Genomic DNA, 19,949 nt, shown 5'->3' with positions numbered 1-19,949 from the left:
AGAACAAGGGTTACTTAGGGTAGATGGGGGTGAACGTGGTGGAACATGGCTAACCAAGGGTAGATGAGGGTAAACGTGGTAGAACATGGGTTACCTAGGATAGATGGGGGTTAGTGAGGTAGAATAAAGGTAACTGATAAAACAAGGTTACATAGGACATATCGTGCAACGTACATGAAGGTAGTAATACTTAGTACTAATTAACAATTATTCCACTCGCGCTTGTTGGATATGAGATGATAGATAGCCAACGAGGCGCGTAGCGCCGAGTTGGCTATAATCATCTCATATCCAACAAACGCGAGTGGCATAATTGTTTTATTAAAAACGCCCCCAAGAAATTATTATTTTGTAAGAAGAAACCGGATTTTTTTAGATCCCTTTTGATTTTAAGCTGACGCGTACGCTTACCATATTTGTAGACTATGGTACATTGGCTCATATACCATGATCACTAAGCCAATAAAAAGTCTTGAATTGCATTATCCAATGATCCAGTTTTTAATAATATGTATTAGTTATCAGTTGGGACATGATATGGACCTAACATGAACGCTTTACCTAACCACAGCCGTTTAAGAACAATACTTACATACATATGATGCACGATCCTCTCAGTAGATAGCGCTATTTAAGTAATAGCGAAAAACATACATAATAGCCGGAAATTCATCACGCAAGACAAAATGGTCCACGAATCCTGTTTAATTTAGCTCTTCATTCACGGGTGACTTTTGGATAAAAAATTCGTTCATGTGGATATGAAAAGATCTTATCATCCTAAATCACGATTCACGAATATTAAAAATCAAATCACGATTCACGAGGAAAAAAATCGCCCAATCACGCTCCACGTAAAAGGTATAGGGGTACCTTCTTTGACTGTTTACTTATCATCTATTTATTATCTCCACCTTCCCCCACAAATTCTTCTAGAAAGAAAAGCTTGGGTCCATGATACACAGTATCGAAGCTTGTGGCAAATCGCCTTTTTTCATCCTCTGGCACAAAAATTTGTTTACTAAAACATAGGTTTCTCGTCGTTAGGAGGCCTAGGAGCCCTAGCATATGCACAATCTAATCTTATATATTTTTTCGGAAATAGGTCAAATGTAGTTAAACCCCATACGGGCTGAGTTCCTTGACAATTTCCGGACTTCGTGACGACGCCCGGCCACTAAATACCACATGGGTGTCATCGGAAATACCTCGGCTCTTTTCAAATCAACCGAGTGGCACCGGACTTTCATCGAACCATGCTGAGACCTTGGACGCATGACTGACTCGTTCAACGCTGACCACAGATATGCGAAGTGTGAAGTAAAGAGGGAAGTGGGAGAAGTTCTGTTGTTGTTGCATGCTTCGCCATGTCTAATTGAGGCATGTCTGCTTAGATTTTTAGTTTCTTTATGGCTTAAATTATGTCTTTAAGGATGAAGCTAAGCCCTTCGACAGAGATCTGTGCCGACTGTAGTGCACCTGGTAGGTTTATGCCTATATGTCTCACGCATGAAGAGTAGCACGCGAATTACTCACTTTATTTACTGTAACTCTTGGTTGTGTTGTTTGTAGATCTCATTTTTTATCTCGGGGATTAAAGATTAATTTGAACATTTTTTCATAAATAGGACCAGAATGGGCATCTGTAAATCGAGGCGTGTTTATCTGCGACGAATGCTGTAGCGTTCACCGCAGTTTGGGTCGTCATATTTCTCAAGTAAAGCATTTGAGACATTCTTCCTGGAGTCCAACTTTACAAGCGGTTCGTACGAAGTTCATCATACTTACGTCTTTGCCAAACATGCTTATTTTATATGCAGTGTTTCAATTGCTGCTTCTTTATTGTTTATGATAAATTTTTGTTCATGATCCAACTGGTGCGATCGAGTCCACAATTTGTATTTGTTCTGATTACTCGCTCTATAGTGCTCCCATCTAACTTGCCATTGAACCTACGAGACAATCTAAAATGTATAAAAGCGCATTTGAAAAAGATTCGAGTTTCTTGTTATGGTGTGTTTTGTAGGTCTACTTAAAAGCTAGATTACGCCGTTCGATCGTGTCTTTTGAAGAGGCGATTTTTTTGTTACAAATGACACTTTATTCCTTATGATAGTGAGGGCCAAGATTCTGACACGGCTTGTATAGAATGATGTTTTAGAACGCCTTTTTTAAAGAGTTACATTTTTGATGTGAATTGCTCGTTGATTACAAGTAAATTTGTTTCAAAAATGTATCGTGATATTTCTCCTTTCAACGTAAAATTAAAATCAGTTTGACATGTGAATTATTCAGCAGAGCTGATTATTTAATATGACTATTTTATAATTTGTGAAAATTTCATTGCAAGAGAAGAAACATTTCTGCACCTTCATCAAGTTTCCTTTTTTTAATAAAGAAATTAAACCTAACATGGTTAGGATTTAATATTTTTAATAAAAGTTAAAGAGCCTTTCTCCTCAAGTAATACATGTAATTATGCAAAGTGAAAACCATAGAAAACCCCCAAACTTTGCCCAACAACAATGTCTGGGAAACTGTTACAGGCAAAAAGTATTTTAATTTAATGAGACCTGTTTTTTTTGCAAATGAATGAGGAAAACTTCAGAGGCTCTAACTTGGCTATGACTATCTTGAAATTAAGCCACAGTTAAAAATTATTAAAAAATTCAACAAGGAAGTAACCCTACAAGTGATTGCATGAATGAATGAATGAAAAACTTTATTTAAGTGTCTATGTTTTTAGCTATAAGCTAATGGGGGACACTAAAAAATTTAAAAGTCTAATACATTTACATATGTAGATAATAGTTATTTACAGTAGATAATTAAAAATATTATAACGTTATTTAGTTAAGATTTAAATCTCGACGAGAGTTGAAAGGTCGACTTTTCTTATGTTCTTCTTGAACGAATTTAGAGTTTCTGTCGTTCTTAAGTGTCTTGGTAACTTCGACCAGATGAGAGGTCCCTTATATTTAATAGAATTCCTACCAAATCTTACAGTTTCGATTCTTGGCAGTTTGAAGTCACTTGGCAGTTGGATTAATGTCCTGCATCCCAGGACACAGTACATGTTTAGCAATATATACTAAGTCACACTGTCTAATTCAAAAGCAAATGAATTTTCTTGAGAATTCAAGTTTTCTTCCTTATTTTATTTCCTTTTGTGAGACAAAACTATATAGACCTAATCTGATGGTTTAGCATCTAACAATTGCAGATATTTTGTGGGTAGCATAGTACGAGTAGTGAGTAAAATGTGCCCTAGTATTAGATGTTAAAACATTAGGATGAGGGATTTATAATTCTGCTGTTACTTCATTTTTGCTGTGCAGCAAGCGCAGCGAGCGAGCAACAATGTAATCAGGGTTAAGAAGAATCTAAAGAGGGTGCAAATTCTTGAATTCATCACCTTTTAGCAGAATGCATCACTTTTTACCAGAATGTATTGCATTTCACCAGAGTGCACTGTGCTAGGTTTGTTGTGTTCAGTGTATTGCATCACATAATATAACTACTGTAAGGTCATTTCTTATTTGTACTCAATCATGTTGTAATTCTACTTTCCCAAGTAAAGGAAAATTAACTAATTGCAAGTGATGTATGATAACTGAATGAAGGACAGTTGAATTAATTGCAAGTATTGTATGATAACTGAATGGAGGAAAGTTGAATTAGAACAATGAAAGGAGTACCTTGGGTAAGTTGACATGCCAGTGAACCAGAAAGCAAAAGTGTTGATAGGCCTGTGCTACTCCTGTGCTAATATCTCTTGATGGCTTTCCTTTGCGATGTGTTAGTAAAGGGTAGTTTTTAAAATGTCATTTCCCCATCTGTATGTTCTTGGAGTTTGGCAAAGCTGGATGAGCTAGTGTTACAGAAGGCAATATGGCAATATTTTACTTCTCAGTGCGAGCTATTTTCTTTACTTTCACATATACTTTCCCTCCCCCCCCCCCCCCCCCGCCGCCAATAGAAAAAAATTCCAATTCGTCTTGGTATGTAGTCAATGAACTAGCTAAACCCCTGCAATCCATTACTTGGACAGAATATCATTTGAGTTTTGGAAACACTCTGTGATTTGACACTACATGCTTAAACTATGTCACTATCAACAGAATTTGCCACAGCATAACTATCTTTAGTTACCCTAATCTAGTATTTAAACCTTAAGTTTACAAAAAAAGCTTTATCTGAGCCTCTTATTGATTGGACAAAGCAAGGGCAAAAGATGAAAAAATTACAAACAAGACCATTTTAGTGTTATTTGCAATAAGGAAAAAAATTAAAATGTTTTAAAAGCAGGTCAAAACTGAAGTTGGGTGTAATTTGTTGTTGATTCTTGTTTGTGTGTGCTGCTTAATCAATTGAGCTCAGATCTTGAATGGTATACTGAACATTTACACTTCTTTGTTTTGAGAAACAGATGCAAATGTTTTACTTTTTTTAGAACTTGATTGCCAGAAACCACCCTGGTGCAGAATATCTACATTATTGATTTAATTACCATAGGAGCTAGAAATGAATTTAACTTCCCAGTGTGGTGTAAAGCTTTAATAGATTTTGAAGTTTTCATAGGTCATAGAGATATGTCTCTGACCTCATCCTCTCTTGCCACTTGGGTGAGAACAGATCTAAAAAACAAGATTTATGCAGGGCTTCAACCTTTCAACTGTAAGTTCACATTGCCATGCTTAAGATACATAATTTTATAATTCTTGTAAAGTTCTTGTTGTGTTCTCTTCAAATCACAAAGCATTTTTTCTGAAAAAGGTTTAACTGGGCCTAAGCTCCGGTAGAGTTTGAGGATTTTTGATGAATTTCACATTGCTCATCTTCAGTGCATAGGCAGTAATTAAGGACCTACATTGTAACCTTTTTTCAATACCACAATGTAACTGGAGTTACTTCTCAGCAAAATCTAGTGTGAGTTATATCGCAGGTAGGTCTTTAGATATGATGACATCTTGTGTTACAAAATATCACTTTCCCAGTGGTTGACAGGTATACACATTTCAGAAATGGTATGCATTGTAGACTTTTTCATTCTGACTTTCATTTTGTTCTCTAGATGGTACGACAGCTTGTAACAAATGGGGCAAACTCAATTTGGGAACACTCACTTTTGGATCCAAATCAGATGAAGAGTGGATTAAGGAAACCAAACCAAAAAGACCATGTTCAGTATGTACTGTATATTATTGCTTTACACTGGGTTTTAAAAACATGTAGGGTCTCACTAGTTAGGTTGTAATAATGTTATAGAGGACCTGCAGTACTTAGGACAGAATTGGAGCAATTATGATATTTGCATCACGGCTATAGTCAAATGAAACCCTTTTCAAAAAATAAATAAATAAATATATGAATAAATAATAAATTTTCGTGTGCTGGCTGTAATGCCAGTTACATTGGTAAGACCACTCACCACATTTGTACACGAGTTCGTGAGCACCTCTTGTCAGCCAAGTCTTCACATATTTACAGGCACCTGCAGTCATCAAGAGCCTGTCTTGACTCTTATGATACAGAATGTTTCACGATCTTAGATTCTGCTGCCTCAAAGTTCCAAATTAAGATCAAAAAAGCATTGCATATTAAGTGGGAAAAACCCATTCTTAATCAGCAATTGAAGCATCAAGATTTGTCTCTTTCCTTTTAATTATGTTGTTCCTTTTTTCTTTTATTTATTTGTTTATTACTATTTTTTTTTTTTGGTCCAGTTATGCGCGAGCTATTTTCATTTTTCACGTTTTTAATATTTAAGTTGTAACATAAGCCCTGACACGTAATTTATAACGTACCTTAATATAAATTCAAATGTACAACCGTTAAAAGCTCATATGCAACTGAAGATGACACGAGAATGTCGAAACATGTCTTGTAAATTTAAAGTTAAAGTTGTTGTTTCTTTATTGAGAGAAATCCCTTTCTATGACTTAAAATTGGATTTTGCTGCACTTCTGGCTATCAACCGTGTCACATCTCAGTATACATGCGCCTTATAAGATACGTGTATTTCAAGCACTGAAAATGTACTTCAGCTGCAAATTGAACTAAGGTGTTCACATTACCAGGCCAGTTGCCTCAACCACTTTTAACCCTTTTCATTCTAACATCAGTAAACATACATGTATTCTTCACAATGTTCTCCATACCTTCCCCTGTGGTGATCATACATTACTATATGATTTAGCAGTAATCTTTCAAGGAGAAATTAGATGGTAGTCACTCTCAGGGGGTCAGAAGGTTAACCTAACACACCAGTAATGTGGTCGATTATTAATCTTGCTGTTGCATGGTCTGGGAGACATTCCTACTCCTTTTCTGCAAAAAGAATCACCCCACTACCCCCTGGTCAATTGATGATGCACAGCTCTATCCCCCTCTCCCCCCCAAAAATGTAATAATTCAAATAGATTAGGGAGAGGTATTTAGACAACTGTTAGATTTACAGCATTAGAATCTCCCATTTGAAAGGTGATTCCTAGGGATGAATTGAGAGATACAAAATTGAATTGAAACCAGAAATCCTACAACCAATTAAATCAATGAAATGAGTAACATTGTGGTTCAGTTGTTTATATTTGGTCATTTGAATAACTCATATTCTCACTGATAGAGGTTCTCAATATTTTTTCAGTCCCACAAAGTCCACTTTCATCAAAGCAAAATATCAGAGGCTTGCATTTGTCCCTCGGCTACCTTGCAAAGATGATGATACCATAACTGTCTCAGACCTTAGTCAGGTGAGTTGTGGCATACCCAGAAAGCACCACAGTTTCCTTTTGACATCTTAATGTTGTGGTTCAAATGTTCATTTAGTTTGAACTTTTTGAATCAAGATACATGTACGCACTTAAGTTTTCTCTTCTTTTTCTTTTCTTTATAGTCATTGTATTTAGTTTTATTTTTAGCAGACACCCTGTATTTGTTTTAAATTGCTTTCTTAGTGTTTTTTAGGTGCCCTAGCATGTAGTGGATGTGTTTGCCATGTACATGTAAATGCAGTTTTATCAATGTTAATTTTGTAACCTGAAACTAAGAAAAGTACAAATATAACTCTTGTGAAGATTTTGAGGATGTGGTACTGTGGTACAAATGTATAAACTATAGCCTGTGTAGAGACTCTTCCATTATGAAAGAAACACAAGAGACAGGCACAAGTTTGACAAGTGTACATATACATCACTTTTTTAGTTTTAATGTCAGCCAATAGTGATGGATTACTGTTGTCAGTGGAAAGCATAATTCTTCACTTTTCTAATTCTACATGTAAGTTAAGTTGTTTTGTCAAATTTAGTGTGCTCTCCAATGTATATCATATTAAGTCCATGAAGAGGCACTGTATGAAATTAAAGCAACAATTTATTTTATATTTTGCTTTGCAGCAACTTCACTCAAGTGTAAGAACAGGAAATTTAGAGACATGTTTGAGACTTCTCTCACTTGGTGCTCGCCCGAATTATTTTCATCCAGTACGTTAACTTTCAAAAATACTATTCAACTAATTTCAATAATTACCACTGACAGATTCTAAAGGAAGTTGCCTATGGTAATTTAGGAAATACAGTTAAAACCCACGTGTAAGAACCTTGTAATTAAGAACCTTTTTGGAAGAAATTTTGGATTTCAATACCCAAAAATATAAGAACCTGTTTACCCAGCAAAACCTGCATGGTTCTTATGTGAAGGATCATTCTGGATAATGAAACAATGTAGCAAAATATGTCTGTAACAATAAAATAAATGTTTTCTATACATTTGATACTTCCATAAAACATGTCACAATACAGTTTCCTCACTGTATTTATGGCTCGCATTCATGTATTATAATTAATTATTTAATAGCATTTTCATTAGATATTTTAAGAACCTATTAAGAACCTGTTTTGCCTAAGTTGTCAGTAAATCCCCCTAAACATAAGAACCTATTTTGCCAGACATGAAGAATAAACTAGGTTCTTACACATGGGTTTTTACTGTATCTATAATTGGAAACAACCGGTAAACCATGAAAGACTGGCAGCTGAATTAGGTTTATTCTGATCCTCCTAGTTGCCTGGTACTTTCAAGACCAGAGACTATAGCTGATTATTTCATGTAAAAAGGTTGAAGGGCAATCGTCATTTTTTAACATAGTTTTTCATTGATGGATAGATGATATCATTGTCATTGCTCACCCAACAGGATAGAGGCAATACTCCTCTTCATGTGGCAGCTAATGCTGGGCAACCTTTACAGGTGGAACTCCTTATTGTACATGGTGCTGATCCCACAAAGCCGGACATTAATGGAAAGACACCTGTGGATTATGCCATGTAAGTGTCATGTTTGGTGGTGTGTTGCACCTCAGTCAATTATCCCATACATACATTGTGTCTCGGTGACTTGTCCTGATTTCATTGGCAAAGTGTCATGGAGGCTCTCCGCTCCTCCATGACAACTATGTTACTTCATCACAGATCACCATTCCTCACTTTGTCTGCTTTACATGTACCTGGAAATCTGTTGTTACTTATTTGAATAGTTTTTTTTTTTTTTAAGTGGAGGTTGTGTTCAGAATTGTCAAGGTTAAAGCTTAAAGAGCACTAACTGATGCCCTAAAATTTATTACATGGAAAGCAGGTTCAATGTTTTATGCTCTTGGTTTTTTCAGGGAGGCTGGTTATTCAAATATTGCGCAGCGACTCATAGAAGTTCAGTTTGAGCTTACAGACAGACTTACGTATTATTTATGTGGCAGAAGACCTGGTAAATGAATGACTTATCTTTCATTTACGAATTGTTTTTAGTTTGATTTTAATCTGCACAGTCTTTTGTTGAAAACTTCAAAAGTTATCTGTTGTGAAGACACTTCAACACTTGATAACAGTTTAACCCCTAAGAGTGACTGGCTTTTTTAATTTCTTGTAATAAAGGAAATGATCATCAATTTAAGAAGCTTATAATTGTCAAGCAAATTCTCCTTGTTGAATCCCGTACAGGCCTGAATTGTACAGGCCTCCTTGTTCGAATCCCGTACAGGCCTGAATTTTTTTCAGGTCTGATTTTCACTATTGCTTAAATAGTGCTTTACTGCGAAGGATCGTGCACATATACGTTTCATAACCGCAGTTCATATATATGTATTTCATATGTTTGTTGTTTGATTTATCATCTTACGGGTTTATGTCGAATTAATTTGATGGCCTGCTCCCAGTTGGCTTCTTAGCTCAATTGGTAGAGCGCTGCACTAGTATCGCAGAGGTCAGTGGTTCGAATCCCGTACAGGCCTGAATTTTTTTCAGGTCTGATTTTCACTATTGCTTAAATAGTGCTTTACTGCGAAGGATCATGCACATATACCTTGTCATTACCTTAGGAACTGTACAGAGAACAGTTTGGAGAATATGAACACATCTGTTAGGGTGTAAAGGGTAAAAAAAAAAAATTCAAGTAATATCTGCTGGCAAACAGAAGTTCTCCATTCAAGCAATTATTAGCTTCACTTGGAGTCTGTCAGTGAGGTTTTCTTTTCAAGCCATATTTTGCATTATTTTGGTAATTAAAATATGTAGAACTGATTTAGTACCCCAAACATTACTGGGCCATGGTAATCTACAAATCAAAATCACAAAGCACTTTTCATAGATTTATAACCCTTTGATTAATCTTATCTGAGCCTCCAAAAAATGTTTATCTCCATCAAGATGAACTGTAAAGAGTATCAGTCCATCTGATAGGTAATTTATACCCCCCACCCCACCCCTAGTTACTAGGCAATAGGCTGACTCCTCACACAAGTTCATGATTTGCATGTACTTTTATATTTCAACAATCAATAACACCAAGTCTTTACACCATATTGTTTTTCAAAACATTTTATGGTAGATTATATATCTGTTTATGCAAAGTGTGTGCATCAACATCAAAATATGATTTTTGCGCTATTTGTGGCAGTGGCCTCAATGAAATGTATGGAAGCATTGTCTTCTCTGTAATGAAATTGGAATTTATCTGATATGTAAGCTACCTTGTATCAGTGGAATTTGTCAGTGTGAGATGTCATACTCAAGTAACTAATTTGATAAAAAAAAATGGTTGTTTCTGGGATCTTGGGTTTCTTTTCTCTGATGTTGAAGATGTTAAAAAATAATCACATATAAAAATAGGAATTAAAGTTTAAATGCCCTCTGACAGTGAAAGTCAATATTTCCCCCTTGATATCAGCACCAGAGATCAAAACTTTAGGCATTGCTGTCTGCAATACTTAATTCATAAGAATCCCAAGCACCTTGACCATCACACAGCAATTAGTATAATTCCTTGAAAATATTCATATTTTTCTTGGCAGCCATTTTTAGTATGTTACTTCAATCTTTTAAAGTTATGTTTTGTTTTGTTCAGAATTTGATTGCCCTACTTGGCACTGAGTTAATATGATTGATGTGTATGTGCTTTTCCTTTAAGAATTTGTGTGAAGGATAAATTTTAAAGTGGATTTGTGACAAGAAGCACTTATATGTTGACATTTTGTCAAAGTCTTCCTTTGTTGGACTGCACTTAGTGTTATGACCTTAAACACGAAGGCGCGCTATAAAAGGAGCCTTAGGTCCCACTGGACCATTTTTCAATCAACCGTCGTGTGATGTAGAACTCTAAGAGTCAAGTCAGCTTGAGCTACAGCTACTCCAAAGCAGTAAACAGCGAGCGCATTCCTCAAAATTATTTTATGTCTTCACCACAATACAAGAATTTTTGAGATTTGTATTTCCTTTCTCCAATTGAAACTGTCTTTATTTGTGGTGGTAAATTTGAGATCGAAGTCAGTGGTTCGCACGTTACCTCATGCCACCATGCTGGTGGAAGTAAACAATAGATATCTCATTAGCTCCTTTTGTTCGTCTACCAGCATTTAAATTTGACCCGCACACGTCAACGGTGAGTGACAAATGAGCCTAGGTCTTCCCAGGGAAGACTTCCTTATATAGCGCGCCTTCGTGTTTAAGGTGAAGTTACTTCTGTACTAGAGACAGTCCTGTATGTTGTGTAGGTTGTGGAGGTAAGCTGCGATTACCGTGTAAACCAACAAACATTTGATACACATTTTACTGTTCTTTACATGTGTGTCTGTTTTATTTCAGATCATCAAAATGGCATTCATTACCTTATACCGACCATGGCAGACAGGTCTTGTGCTTTGCTCAGTTTTCTCAAGTAGCTCTTTGTATTAATTTTAATCTCCTGACAAATACAGTCTGTGGATCTTGATGAGTACATCAGCTCTGCTTTTAATAAATATTATGAGCCAAGTTAATCACACCCAAAACTCAACAATGTGCCTTTTCACATAGTAACTATCAGAAATTTCCCCACTGATATTGAGATATGGAAATTATACCACAGATTTGTTTGGATGTCCTTCTGCTTAATCTAGTGTCTAACTGTTGCATTAGAACAGAGCTTTAACTTTTCTTTAACTTGGTGTGAGAGGTTCTCTTAAGAATGGAGGGTTCAACTGTGATTGGCCTCTACAGAGAGATGAATTAAGTTTGGTCCTGAGAAACCATCACTTTTGGGGCAATATTACGTCACACCCCAAAGAATAGCTGCTTAGGACACTAGCACTGGAGAAGGAGGCATTGATTCTTAAAATCAATCTTTTTCTGAATAATTATCGAATTATTTATAAACTAGTATCTATTTTTACACCAAATGCTTCAATTTATTATTACAGCTGTACATGTAATTCATCTTTAAGTCTTCTTTTGTGATACTTCAACAGCCGGCTGGATTTATCAGATGATGCTCAAAAAGCAAAGTTAAAGCTACAAGCTGTAAGTACATAAAAATTTATCAAAAGCATCTGGTGACAGAAAGCCACCTTATTTTAAGTTACTTGTTTTGGAATCCAAATCCCATACTTCTCAACAACTTGTCTTTTTGGTTAAGTGATTGTTATTTAAAATAATTATAACTATAATTATTCTTTCAACTTGTAGAGTTGATGAACATGTAACCTCTCCCTAAAATATCCTTACATTATCCTGCAAACAGGTAATGAGAATATTCAAACTTGTCAGGTAGAGGATATTTTCTTGACCTAACACCAAATTCTTATTACTAATTTACAAGGATATGAGTCGCAGCTAGAGGGGAGGATTAAAAATCAGATCTTGAGAGTTAAGGGTAAACATTTCAAAACTGAATTTAAGTCAATGTTACTTCTGCATAGGTTTGGTCACTGGGACTTCTTTAAAGTTTTTTTTTTTTTCGCTTGGTTTATCCTTAGTTAAGTCATCATCTCTTTGAAGAACTGGCATCTGATGTGTATGATGAAGTAGATAGAAGAGAGTGTGATGCAGGTATTCAGCTGTAATAAACACAGTATAATTTTAGCTTGACATGAGGAAACATTTGAACTTGATCTATCTTGAGTACGCAGATCAGTTCTTGCTATTGTAATCATTAACATCCTTGTCAATTTGTGCACCTCAGGTGCATATTTCACAACTGTAGGTTAGCAATTTTGATTCATAAGCACCTTCAAGGTGTTAGATTTGGCAATTATATGAGCCCAACATCATTTCCTGGTATAACCAGGACTTGAAAGATTAGTTTACAATGGTTTTGAATTCTTTAAATGCAGTTTAGCTTGGTCTGTATCACAACAGGGTCCGGGTGGAACCACATCCTTTTTGAAGATTTCTCTCCAATACCATACCCTAGAATGATGTGGGTGAGGTCCATGTGCAACCCAGCAAAATATGTTGGGCAAAATGTAATCCATATGTTTTATAAGGCAGAGTTCCATCAATGGATTAGTCACAGAATGTGTGGAATAATTATATTGGACAGTCTTTAACTTGTTTCAAATATTATTTTTTCAGTTTGGCTAGCAACACAGAATCACAGTGCTCTTGTTAGTGATACAACAACAGTGCCATTTCTTCCAGTTAATCCTTCATTCTCTTCAACAAGAAACCAGGTAAATTAGAAGATTCAAGAGAACATAACATGCTCATAAACAAATATCCTACCAATATAATTATGGTCCTCTCTTCTCAAAACCTGATTTTATCTGGATATGGGGTGTGATTGAAAAGAATTGTTAGGGGAAGAGTTTCCTGATAAATTCCTTATCCCGTAAAATTTCATTATCTATCATCAGTATCATTATTATCATTATTATTGTAATTATTCTTATTATTATTATTATTATTATTATTATTATTGTTATTGTTCTCATTATCATTTTAAGATTGGTAAAATTTCAAAACCTTTTTAACTATTCAATTTTGATCCTTCCAAGCCCCCAATATATTGAGGGTGTTGATCTAGATCATTAATTCAGTTTGGGTGGTTTTCAGGGAAGGCAAAAGTTAGCATTGTTTAATGCAAAAGAATTTGCAACATTAATCATTGATATACTGAATGACGCAAGACGGAGAGAACAAGACTCCAATCCTGACTTAACTCAAGGTACTGTACGTTTTAATAAAATTAATTCATGATGACATACTGACTGCAACTCACTTCCCCAATGTTTACAGTTTTATACAGGTTGAGTCAACTCTGAGTTCAAGCACGTTCATTGTAGCTTATGTAGGGCTCAGCCCAGTTGGTAAAAAAGCAAGTTAACTCGCTCGCTCAGTATCTTAATCTACCTATCTTAGACACGTGGGTTGCGGGGATCTTTGAGCCCTGCATACAAGTTGTCATTGCAGTTTGTCTACTATTTTGTTTGTTGTTTTAATACCATTTTTCCCTGGTTTATACTCATTTTTCTGGCGTTTGGTACTTTGTTAGGTTTCGTTGAATCACACATTTTCCCAATTGAAGAAGATGCATATGATCACGAATATGACGAAGTACCATCCGACGAGGAACCAGTGGATAAGGAATCCACGCCGGAGGTATCAGAATCATCTTCCTGAATTATTGTTTTCCTCATTCTAGTGTCGCAGTTTCTCGTTCGTGACATACCATCAAACAAGCAAATCTCTCTCAATCGTGATTGTTTTTTGCTTTGTTGCATTTCGTTTGTGATTCATTTCTCTGGTGTCTTGAGCCTATGGAAATGATTTTCTTATGGCAATTTGATAATTGAAGAGTCAAGTTAAAAGTTTTATTCTTTCTAACATATAACTGTTACTTATTTCAGAACCCCTCAGCAATGACTACTAAAGTGCAGATCGAAAAGGTGGGCACCTCTTATAGTAATACTGCCATGATGTGTTTATCTCGATTACTTGTACCTTAGCAAAATAAACACAGGTCATCTTTAAATTTGAAGTGGTATGAAATACAACAATCAACTAGATGGTCAATGATATACATGCGTCTACATGTATTCTTTCACACATTTCAAAGTGAGTATTGCTGGCGTACAGTACAGTCGCTTTTCGGCTTTTTTCGTTTGATTATACGGCCAAGTAGAACAGAGAACAAGTATGCATTACACATGTTACCAGTCCCAAAAAGGAAAATGCTAGTGACTGAGGTTTAAGTTTGATCAATTTGAGTTTTTCTTTCTCACTGGCTGGGTTGAGAGGGCGCCAGACTTTTGTCAACCAAACGTACACCGCAGAAAAGTGAAGATGATGCAACTTAGTGTGTCCTTTGACAATCAATTGAAAATTGATTTAATTTAGTCGACTTTATTTCACTCTCTCTATGCTTGCAGGGAACAACTACAAGCTTTCTGGCTGATGACTCCGTTCCTTTGGAACGCTATGTAGCGGTGGAAAGTGCTCTGGCGACAGCTAATGTAGGTGCACTTCAGTGTAAAAGGTCCCTTATAGTACGTAGTACGTAAGTAACTCGTGAAACATTTTTAATTTAAGGGGGCTTTTACGAGAAGATGATTACTTTGCCAAAATTTTTCAAAAGCGCTCTCTTCTTAAGGTTAAATCCTAAAGGTTCTCGTGATTGTTGGCCCTAGTCTTTCCCGTTTGCTTGTTTGTTTTGTTTTTGGTTTTGTTTGTTTGTTTTTGCGCAGGTGAACTGATATTTCAAAAGAAATATGCCGTGTTGCCAATATGCGGCTTACATTATTGAGACCTGTAAAACTATTGCTCCAAATCTTTAGATGGGCTTTCTCTCTTTCTTCTCCCGCCTAAAGAGATTCCCTCCTAATCAACAATTCCGAAATGGCTGAGTATAGTTTTGTCTACCATTTGTTTACGATTGACTGAAATGCCTTCTTTTGCTTCATTTTTAAAGGCTCGAGTACAACAGCTTCTACAAGTTAATGCGAACCAGAGTCACGAAATTCAGAATCTTCAAGCAATGGTGAGGAAATCATAACTGAAGCTACAAATAGTCAATTACTAGTTTGGGTTGAGAGAGGGTACTACACACACTTTTGGTGTATTAGGATCCAAACTTTGTATTAAATAGCCAAAGTAGTCAGTTTAGATTTGATCTCCCCTCTCTCTTACATGACCGACACATAGTCAACATTTTGGAGAAGATACCAGTATCCTGTAGATCAGCTAAGTGGAAGTTACTCGTTCAGTGGCCATTTCACATTATCCGTACAAAAATAAATGTTTTTTTTCGTGTTTTCTTTTTTAGGTTCATAAGTTGGAAGACGAAAATAAGAACTTGAGAAGTCAATTAGGAATACTTAATGGCAGTGATGACAGTGTGTTTGCGCCGCCAGTAAGTATCACTAACTTATTTATGCCAAGTTGAACAAATTTACCATGAAAAAGACTAATATAGCTTAGCCCACAAAGCCGGCGTTCTTGCTTTGCGTTTTGCAGGCGAGTGCTAGGAGTGTGAATTGTTATTTTTCATTTACCCAGGCTTACCCAGACGTCAGTGACGAAGAGGATCACGTGGACATCGAAAACATAGAACCGTATGCCGCCCCGGGCTCCCTTTTAAACCGTACTGCTCAACACACTCCCCTAGGGAAGTCTCAGGCCGGGGAAATGACCAAAACTAAAAAAGTCAATCCTTACGATAATGTAACGGACTCGCCGGATGACCCGGACGGAGAACGAAGATATCTCAATATTGAAGAGATGAGGGAACATGAGAGAATGATTTCTTGTAAGTGCGTTTTTCATGTTTACATTCATATTTTCCATTCGTCGAAATATTTCAGAAAGTTTGCGAAATTAAGAGATTTTGAATATATATTTGGAGGGAAAAAAGTGTCGGTTCATTAGAGTGTATCCGTGTAAGAAATCATCGCAAAGGCCTGTAACAGGGAACATCAGCCAGTTGTCCGTCTTAAGATGAAGACATGAACATCTGCTTTTTTGCAGCGTCGCGGTAGACTTCAGAAATGAAATTTCCCGCGAGAAAGTTGCTGCCAACATCAAAGAGATATTATAAAGCCATGATGTGTAACTTAGTAAACTCCTTGGTAGTGTGAAACGTCTTCTTTATTTTTCGGTTGGTACAAGAATGCTGACATTTTCTTTTAATCAGCGGACAGTCCTTTTGACGAGCAACTGGATCGGGAGGCTGAGAAGTTGATCCATGCTGTGGATGATTTGGTCAACGAAGCTACGAAAGATTCCAAATCGCAGCCATCACAAGAGGATGTTGTGCGGTGCACTGAACAAATCACCAAAAAAATTCAGGAACTGTTGCTATCAGCGCAAGCTGGAAGACACAGCTGGTAAATATCCAAACTCTCAGTACATTTTATATTGCTTAGTTCAATTCGATCAATGTCGAGACTGAATGTAAGTTCATGTTATTTATCATGCTGAACCATAGAATTCACTAATTGTCTTATGTTTTTGTTCCAGTTTTATTCCCTGTTCAAGTAATATTTTCACCGCTGTTAATGACATGGCTAGCTTATTTCCAGAGGTATCATATTTGACTTTATTTTGGTTTCAAAGCTGATTTGGTCTTTCATATGGAAGCTCCCTATGCTTGTTTGTCGCGCAGAGGAGCTTAGCTGTTTGCATTGTTAGAAAACATTATATCAATAATTACAAAGATTGACCGTTTTTCTTTTTTTCAGGACCCAGATGTGGACAGTATGCGTGTCTCGCTGCAGCTGATGAAGAGCAGCGCCGCTAGGCTGCAGGTAGAATGCAAGAGTGCTGTATTGCCTGGTAACACGGTAGATATGGCGTTTCTCACTCAGCAGGTCATACAGTGCGCTTACGATATTGCTAAAGCTGCAAAACAACTTGTCACCACGTTTTCAGTTGACTAGAAGGTCTTATTTTCTGAGGAACTGGCAACCAGAGATTCCACAAAAAGGGTCTCCGCGGCATCTCTAGGATTTCTCACTTTGCTGGGAGACGGAGAAATCATCTCTGTCTAACAGAGTGCTATTTGTTTGAATGAATGGTTTCAGTTTTAGTCCAGATACTGATATTCTTCAAATGATTGGTTCAAGTCAAAGTAGTGCAGCTGATATGAAACTTTCCTGTAATAATTAGGTTCTACTTTGCCATTAGGTTTTTTGGAATTCAGTTGAGTCATTGTCCAATTTATAAGTCTTGTCTGTCAGTCTCTATTAATGCCTGGCGATCCATTTTCTTAACTCAAAGTTTCCTTTTTTCTCATTTGATTCTTGTTTTTTTGTTTGTTTGTAGTGTTTCATTGAATAGTTTTTGATTGGTGGCGCAGTAGAACTTGGTCGTTGTCACATGTTGCAATCCAAAGTTGGTTTCTTAGTAAACTTACAGAAAGATGCAACAGCGTTATAGTGTGCATTTTACATTAGACAAGTTCATATAAGTATTAAAGTCAGATATTTAGTAATGATAGTAGTTTGTAGTTTAAATCGTAAAATTATGTAAAGTATTTTCTTAGTGTTGGAAACTTTCTTTCGAAGCAGGTCAATGTCACTTTCAGGGTATACCAAAGAAGTCAATTGCGCCGAAAGGACAGGAAAATTTCAGACACCCCACTGCTTTTGGATTTATTTTAAATCTCACTATCGAGCCATCCCATATAATGGAAAGTTGTGTTATGGCCGCCAGAAACTGGCTTCAACCTGCTCGGGCTATTCCAAACTATCTCGTCCGCGTCAATGGCCATAACGCAGATTTCGCTTTCCTACGCCCGTGGGGCGAGCCTTCTTTTTTTAAACGAAGTATGGTATGTCTGAATTTTGAAAACAATCACTCGATAGGCAACCAGTTCATTGAAGGGTATATACAGGAAAGCTTGGACGACTTTTAATGTAATTTATTTTCATCACAACACTTTTGAACAGGCTGGTCGATATAATCCAAAAGGTGACGATGATTTAGGACTTGAAACGGGGTATAAAGATAGTCATCGACTTGTATTGTAATTCTTGCCAAATCGTCCTAGTTTGTTTTAACCGTGGAGAACATATCATACATGTGGTGTTGTGGTTATTACGTGTGGTCTAAGGGCTTTTTATTACTGTGGGCAAGCTTTGAACATTCCATTCAAAAGCTTATCATTTGCACTTCAATTTACTTTCTTAGCCAAAGGTTCCCTGTCCCACTTCCCCTCTCCTTCCCCCCGTTTTCTCTCACGGGTTTACAGAGGCCCCCATTTTTTCCTTTCCGACTTGGTGGGAAATCATATTAGGAACTGACATCCAGAGCTTGCTCGGCAAGGAGACCTCTTTTGATACATGCAAGGAATGCAGATTAGTGTTAGAAATTCTGGTTGGCTTGAATCAACAGCCTATATTTCGCAACAACTCAAAGTCGACTAGAGTTTTGAAGAAGGGTAGAGGTATAAACAACCAAGACTGATGTTGCCGTTGATCGGCGAAAGCTCGGATTTATGAAACATTTTACTTTTTACAGCAGTGTAAGGCTTCATTCGATTAATTTATATATATTTCAACAATGCTGCTGAAGGACAACATGAACAGATTATTAACCAAGACTACGGTTACACATTACCGAACGGATCTATTAGAAACTTTCGTTCAATTAGGTACAGCTTCCTCTTAGTCCCATGCCACCGTTTGAAAATTCAGACACGTAACCGTTCAAAATTTGAACTCCAAATAAAGTCGGTATGCTGAAAAATAGAACCGGCGACGCCATGTTATCACTTTTCCTCGTTCAAATTTTTGTACGGCGTGGGTGCGTGATGACTCGGCTTCTTTTCAAAGTATGTTATTCGTGATCGTGTACCATATGATAAAGAAAATTATTATGATAAATTGTACTTAACTACATATTAAATATAGCGTGTGATTTAAAAGTGAAGATGATTAAAAGAACGTATAGTATTCAGTAATTGTTTCTGCGATTGGTGGTCGTAATTATCATAAACCCCACCCGAGGTAGAAGCTTTTCCGACGAAACCTTGATAGAAAGCATTATGCACCAATTAATTCGAAGCTTCACCATCCCCCGGGTAACCCACAGGTATTTGATTGTCGTCCGTTTTCATGGGTTGAGGAGTTTGAACCTTGCCTGGCCGGGGTGGGGAATTTGAACCGGAAGTGTCGAGTACAAGTGCTTCTTAACATGGAGGCGGTTAATGTAACGAGAAGGATGTTGAAGCTCAGAATTGATCGATGTATCACGTGAAATTTAAATTTTGGATATGCAGATCTGTCGAAGTATTAAGCAGAAACTTTGTAAGAACGAGCGGCAGTATTTTGTCACTACTTGACAAGAATGTGGCGATTCGTGACCATAAGAGATAGTAATACTCCACCCTTAAACGTTTCACTCTCAGAATCTCCTCCATCAGGAAGGACTCGTACCATTTTCCACTGTCTGTTGGAGGAAGCAATGATAATACAGTAACCGATAAGCACACCACAGCACAAAACTAAACACCAGTAGGTGGTGCAACACTTTTGAGAGTCCTCAAAATTTGTGGCGCAATTATCCCTCTTGGGGTGGTTAACGCCCTTATCTTTTGCACTTTGCGGGAACACTTTTTTGCGGTTCAGGTGGTGTCAAATTTATGTTGACAACCTCTATTGACAAGTAATTTTGCTCTATCCATTTCAAGGAGCAAAACATTAACCAAAG

General features: G+C 36.8%; 1 protein-coding gene across 1 annotated transcript; it reads left to right on the top strand.

Annotated features, from left to right (window-relative positions):
• Window positions 1-1,297: 1,297 nt before the first annotated feature.
• LOC111336547 (ARF GTPase-activating protein GIT2) lies at window positions 1,298-19,200 on the top strand. Its single transcript, XM_022942657.2, has 21 exons — window positions 1,298-1,482; window positions 1,629-1,762; window positions 5,075-5,187; window positions 6,647-6,752; window positions 7,395-7,481; window positions 8,194-8,324; window positions 8,663-8,757; window positions 11,130-11,175; window positions 11,771-11,822; window positions 12,278-12,350; window positions 12,876-12,973; window positions 13,356-13,467; window positions 13,795-13,901; window positions 14,150-14,188; window positions 14,672-14,755; window positions 15,211-15,279; window positions 15,565-15,651; window positions 15,798-16,047; window positions 16,432-16,624; window positions 16,758-16,821; window positions 16,979-19,200. The coding sequence occupies exons 1-21, from the start codon at window positions 1,422-1,424 to the stop codon at window positions 17,174-17,176; spliced, it is 2,199 nt and encodes a 732-aa protein (XP_022798392.1). The 5' UTR covers window positions 1,298-1,421; the 3' UTR covers window positions 17,177-19,200.
• Window positions 19,201-19,949: the final 749 nt, after the last annotated feature.

This window comes from Stylophora pistillata, chromosome 13 (genome assembly GCF_964205215.1).
Source record: "Stylophora pistillata chromosome 13, jaStyPist1.2, whole genome shotgun sequence".
Lineage (NCBI taxonomy): Eukaryota > Metazoa > Cnidaria > Anthozoa > Scleractinia > Pocilloporidae > Stylophora > Stylophora pistillata.
Note: the sequence above shows the minus strand (reverse complement) of the source record. Positions and strands in the feature narration are given on the sequence as shown.

Coding starts and splice junctions, on each gene's coding strand:
- LOC111336547 (XM_022942657.2), top strand. CDS start 1,422: ATGTCTTTAAGGATGAAGCTAAGCCCTTCGACAGAGATCTGTGCCGAC. Junction 12,974..13,355: donor TCTCTTCAACAAGAAACCAG/GTAAATTAGAAG, acceptor GGTGGTTTTCAG/GGAAGGCAAAAGTTAGCATT. Junction 16,625..16,757: donor CAAGCTGGAAGACACAGCTG/GTAAATATCCAA, acceptor TTTTTGTTCCAG/TTTTATTCCCTGTTCAAGTA.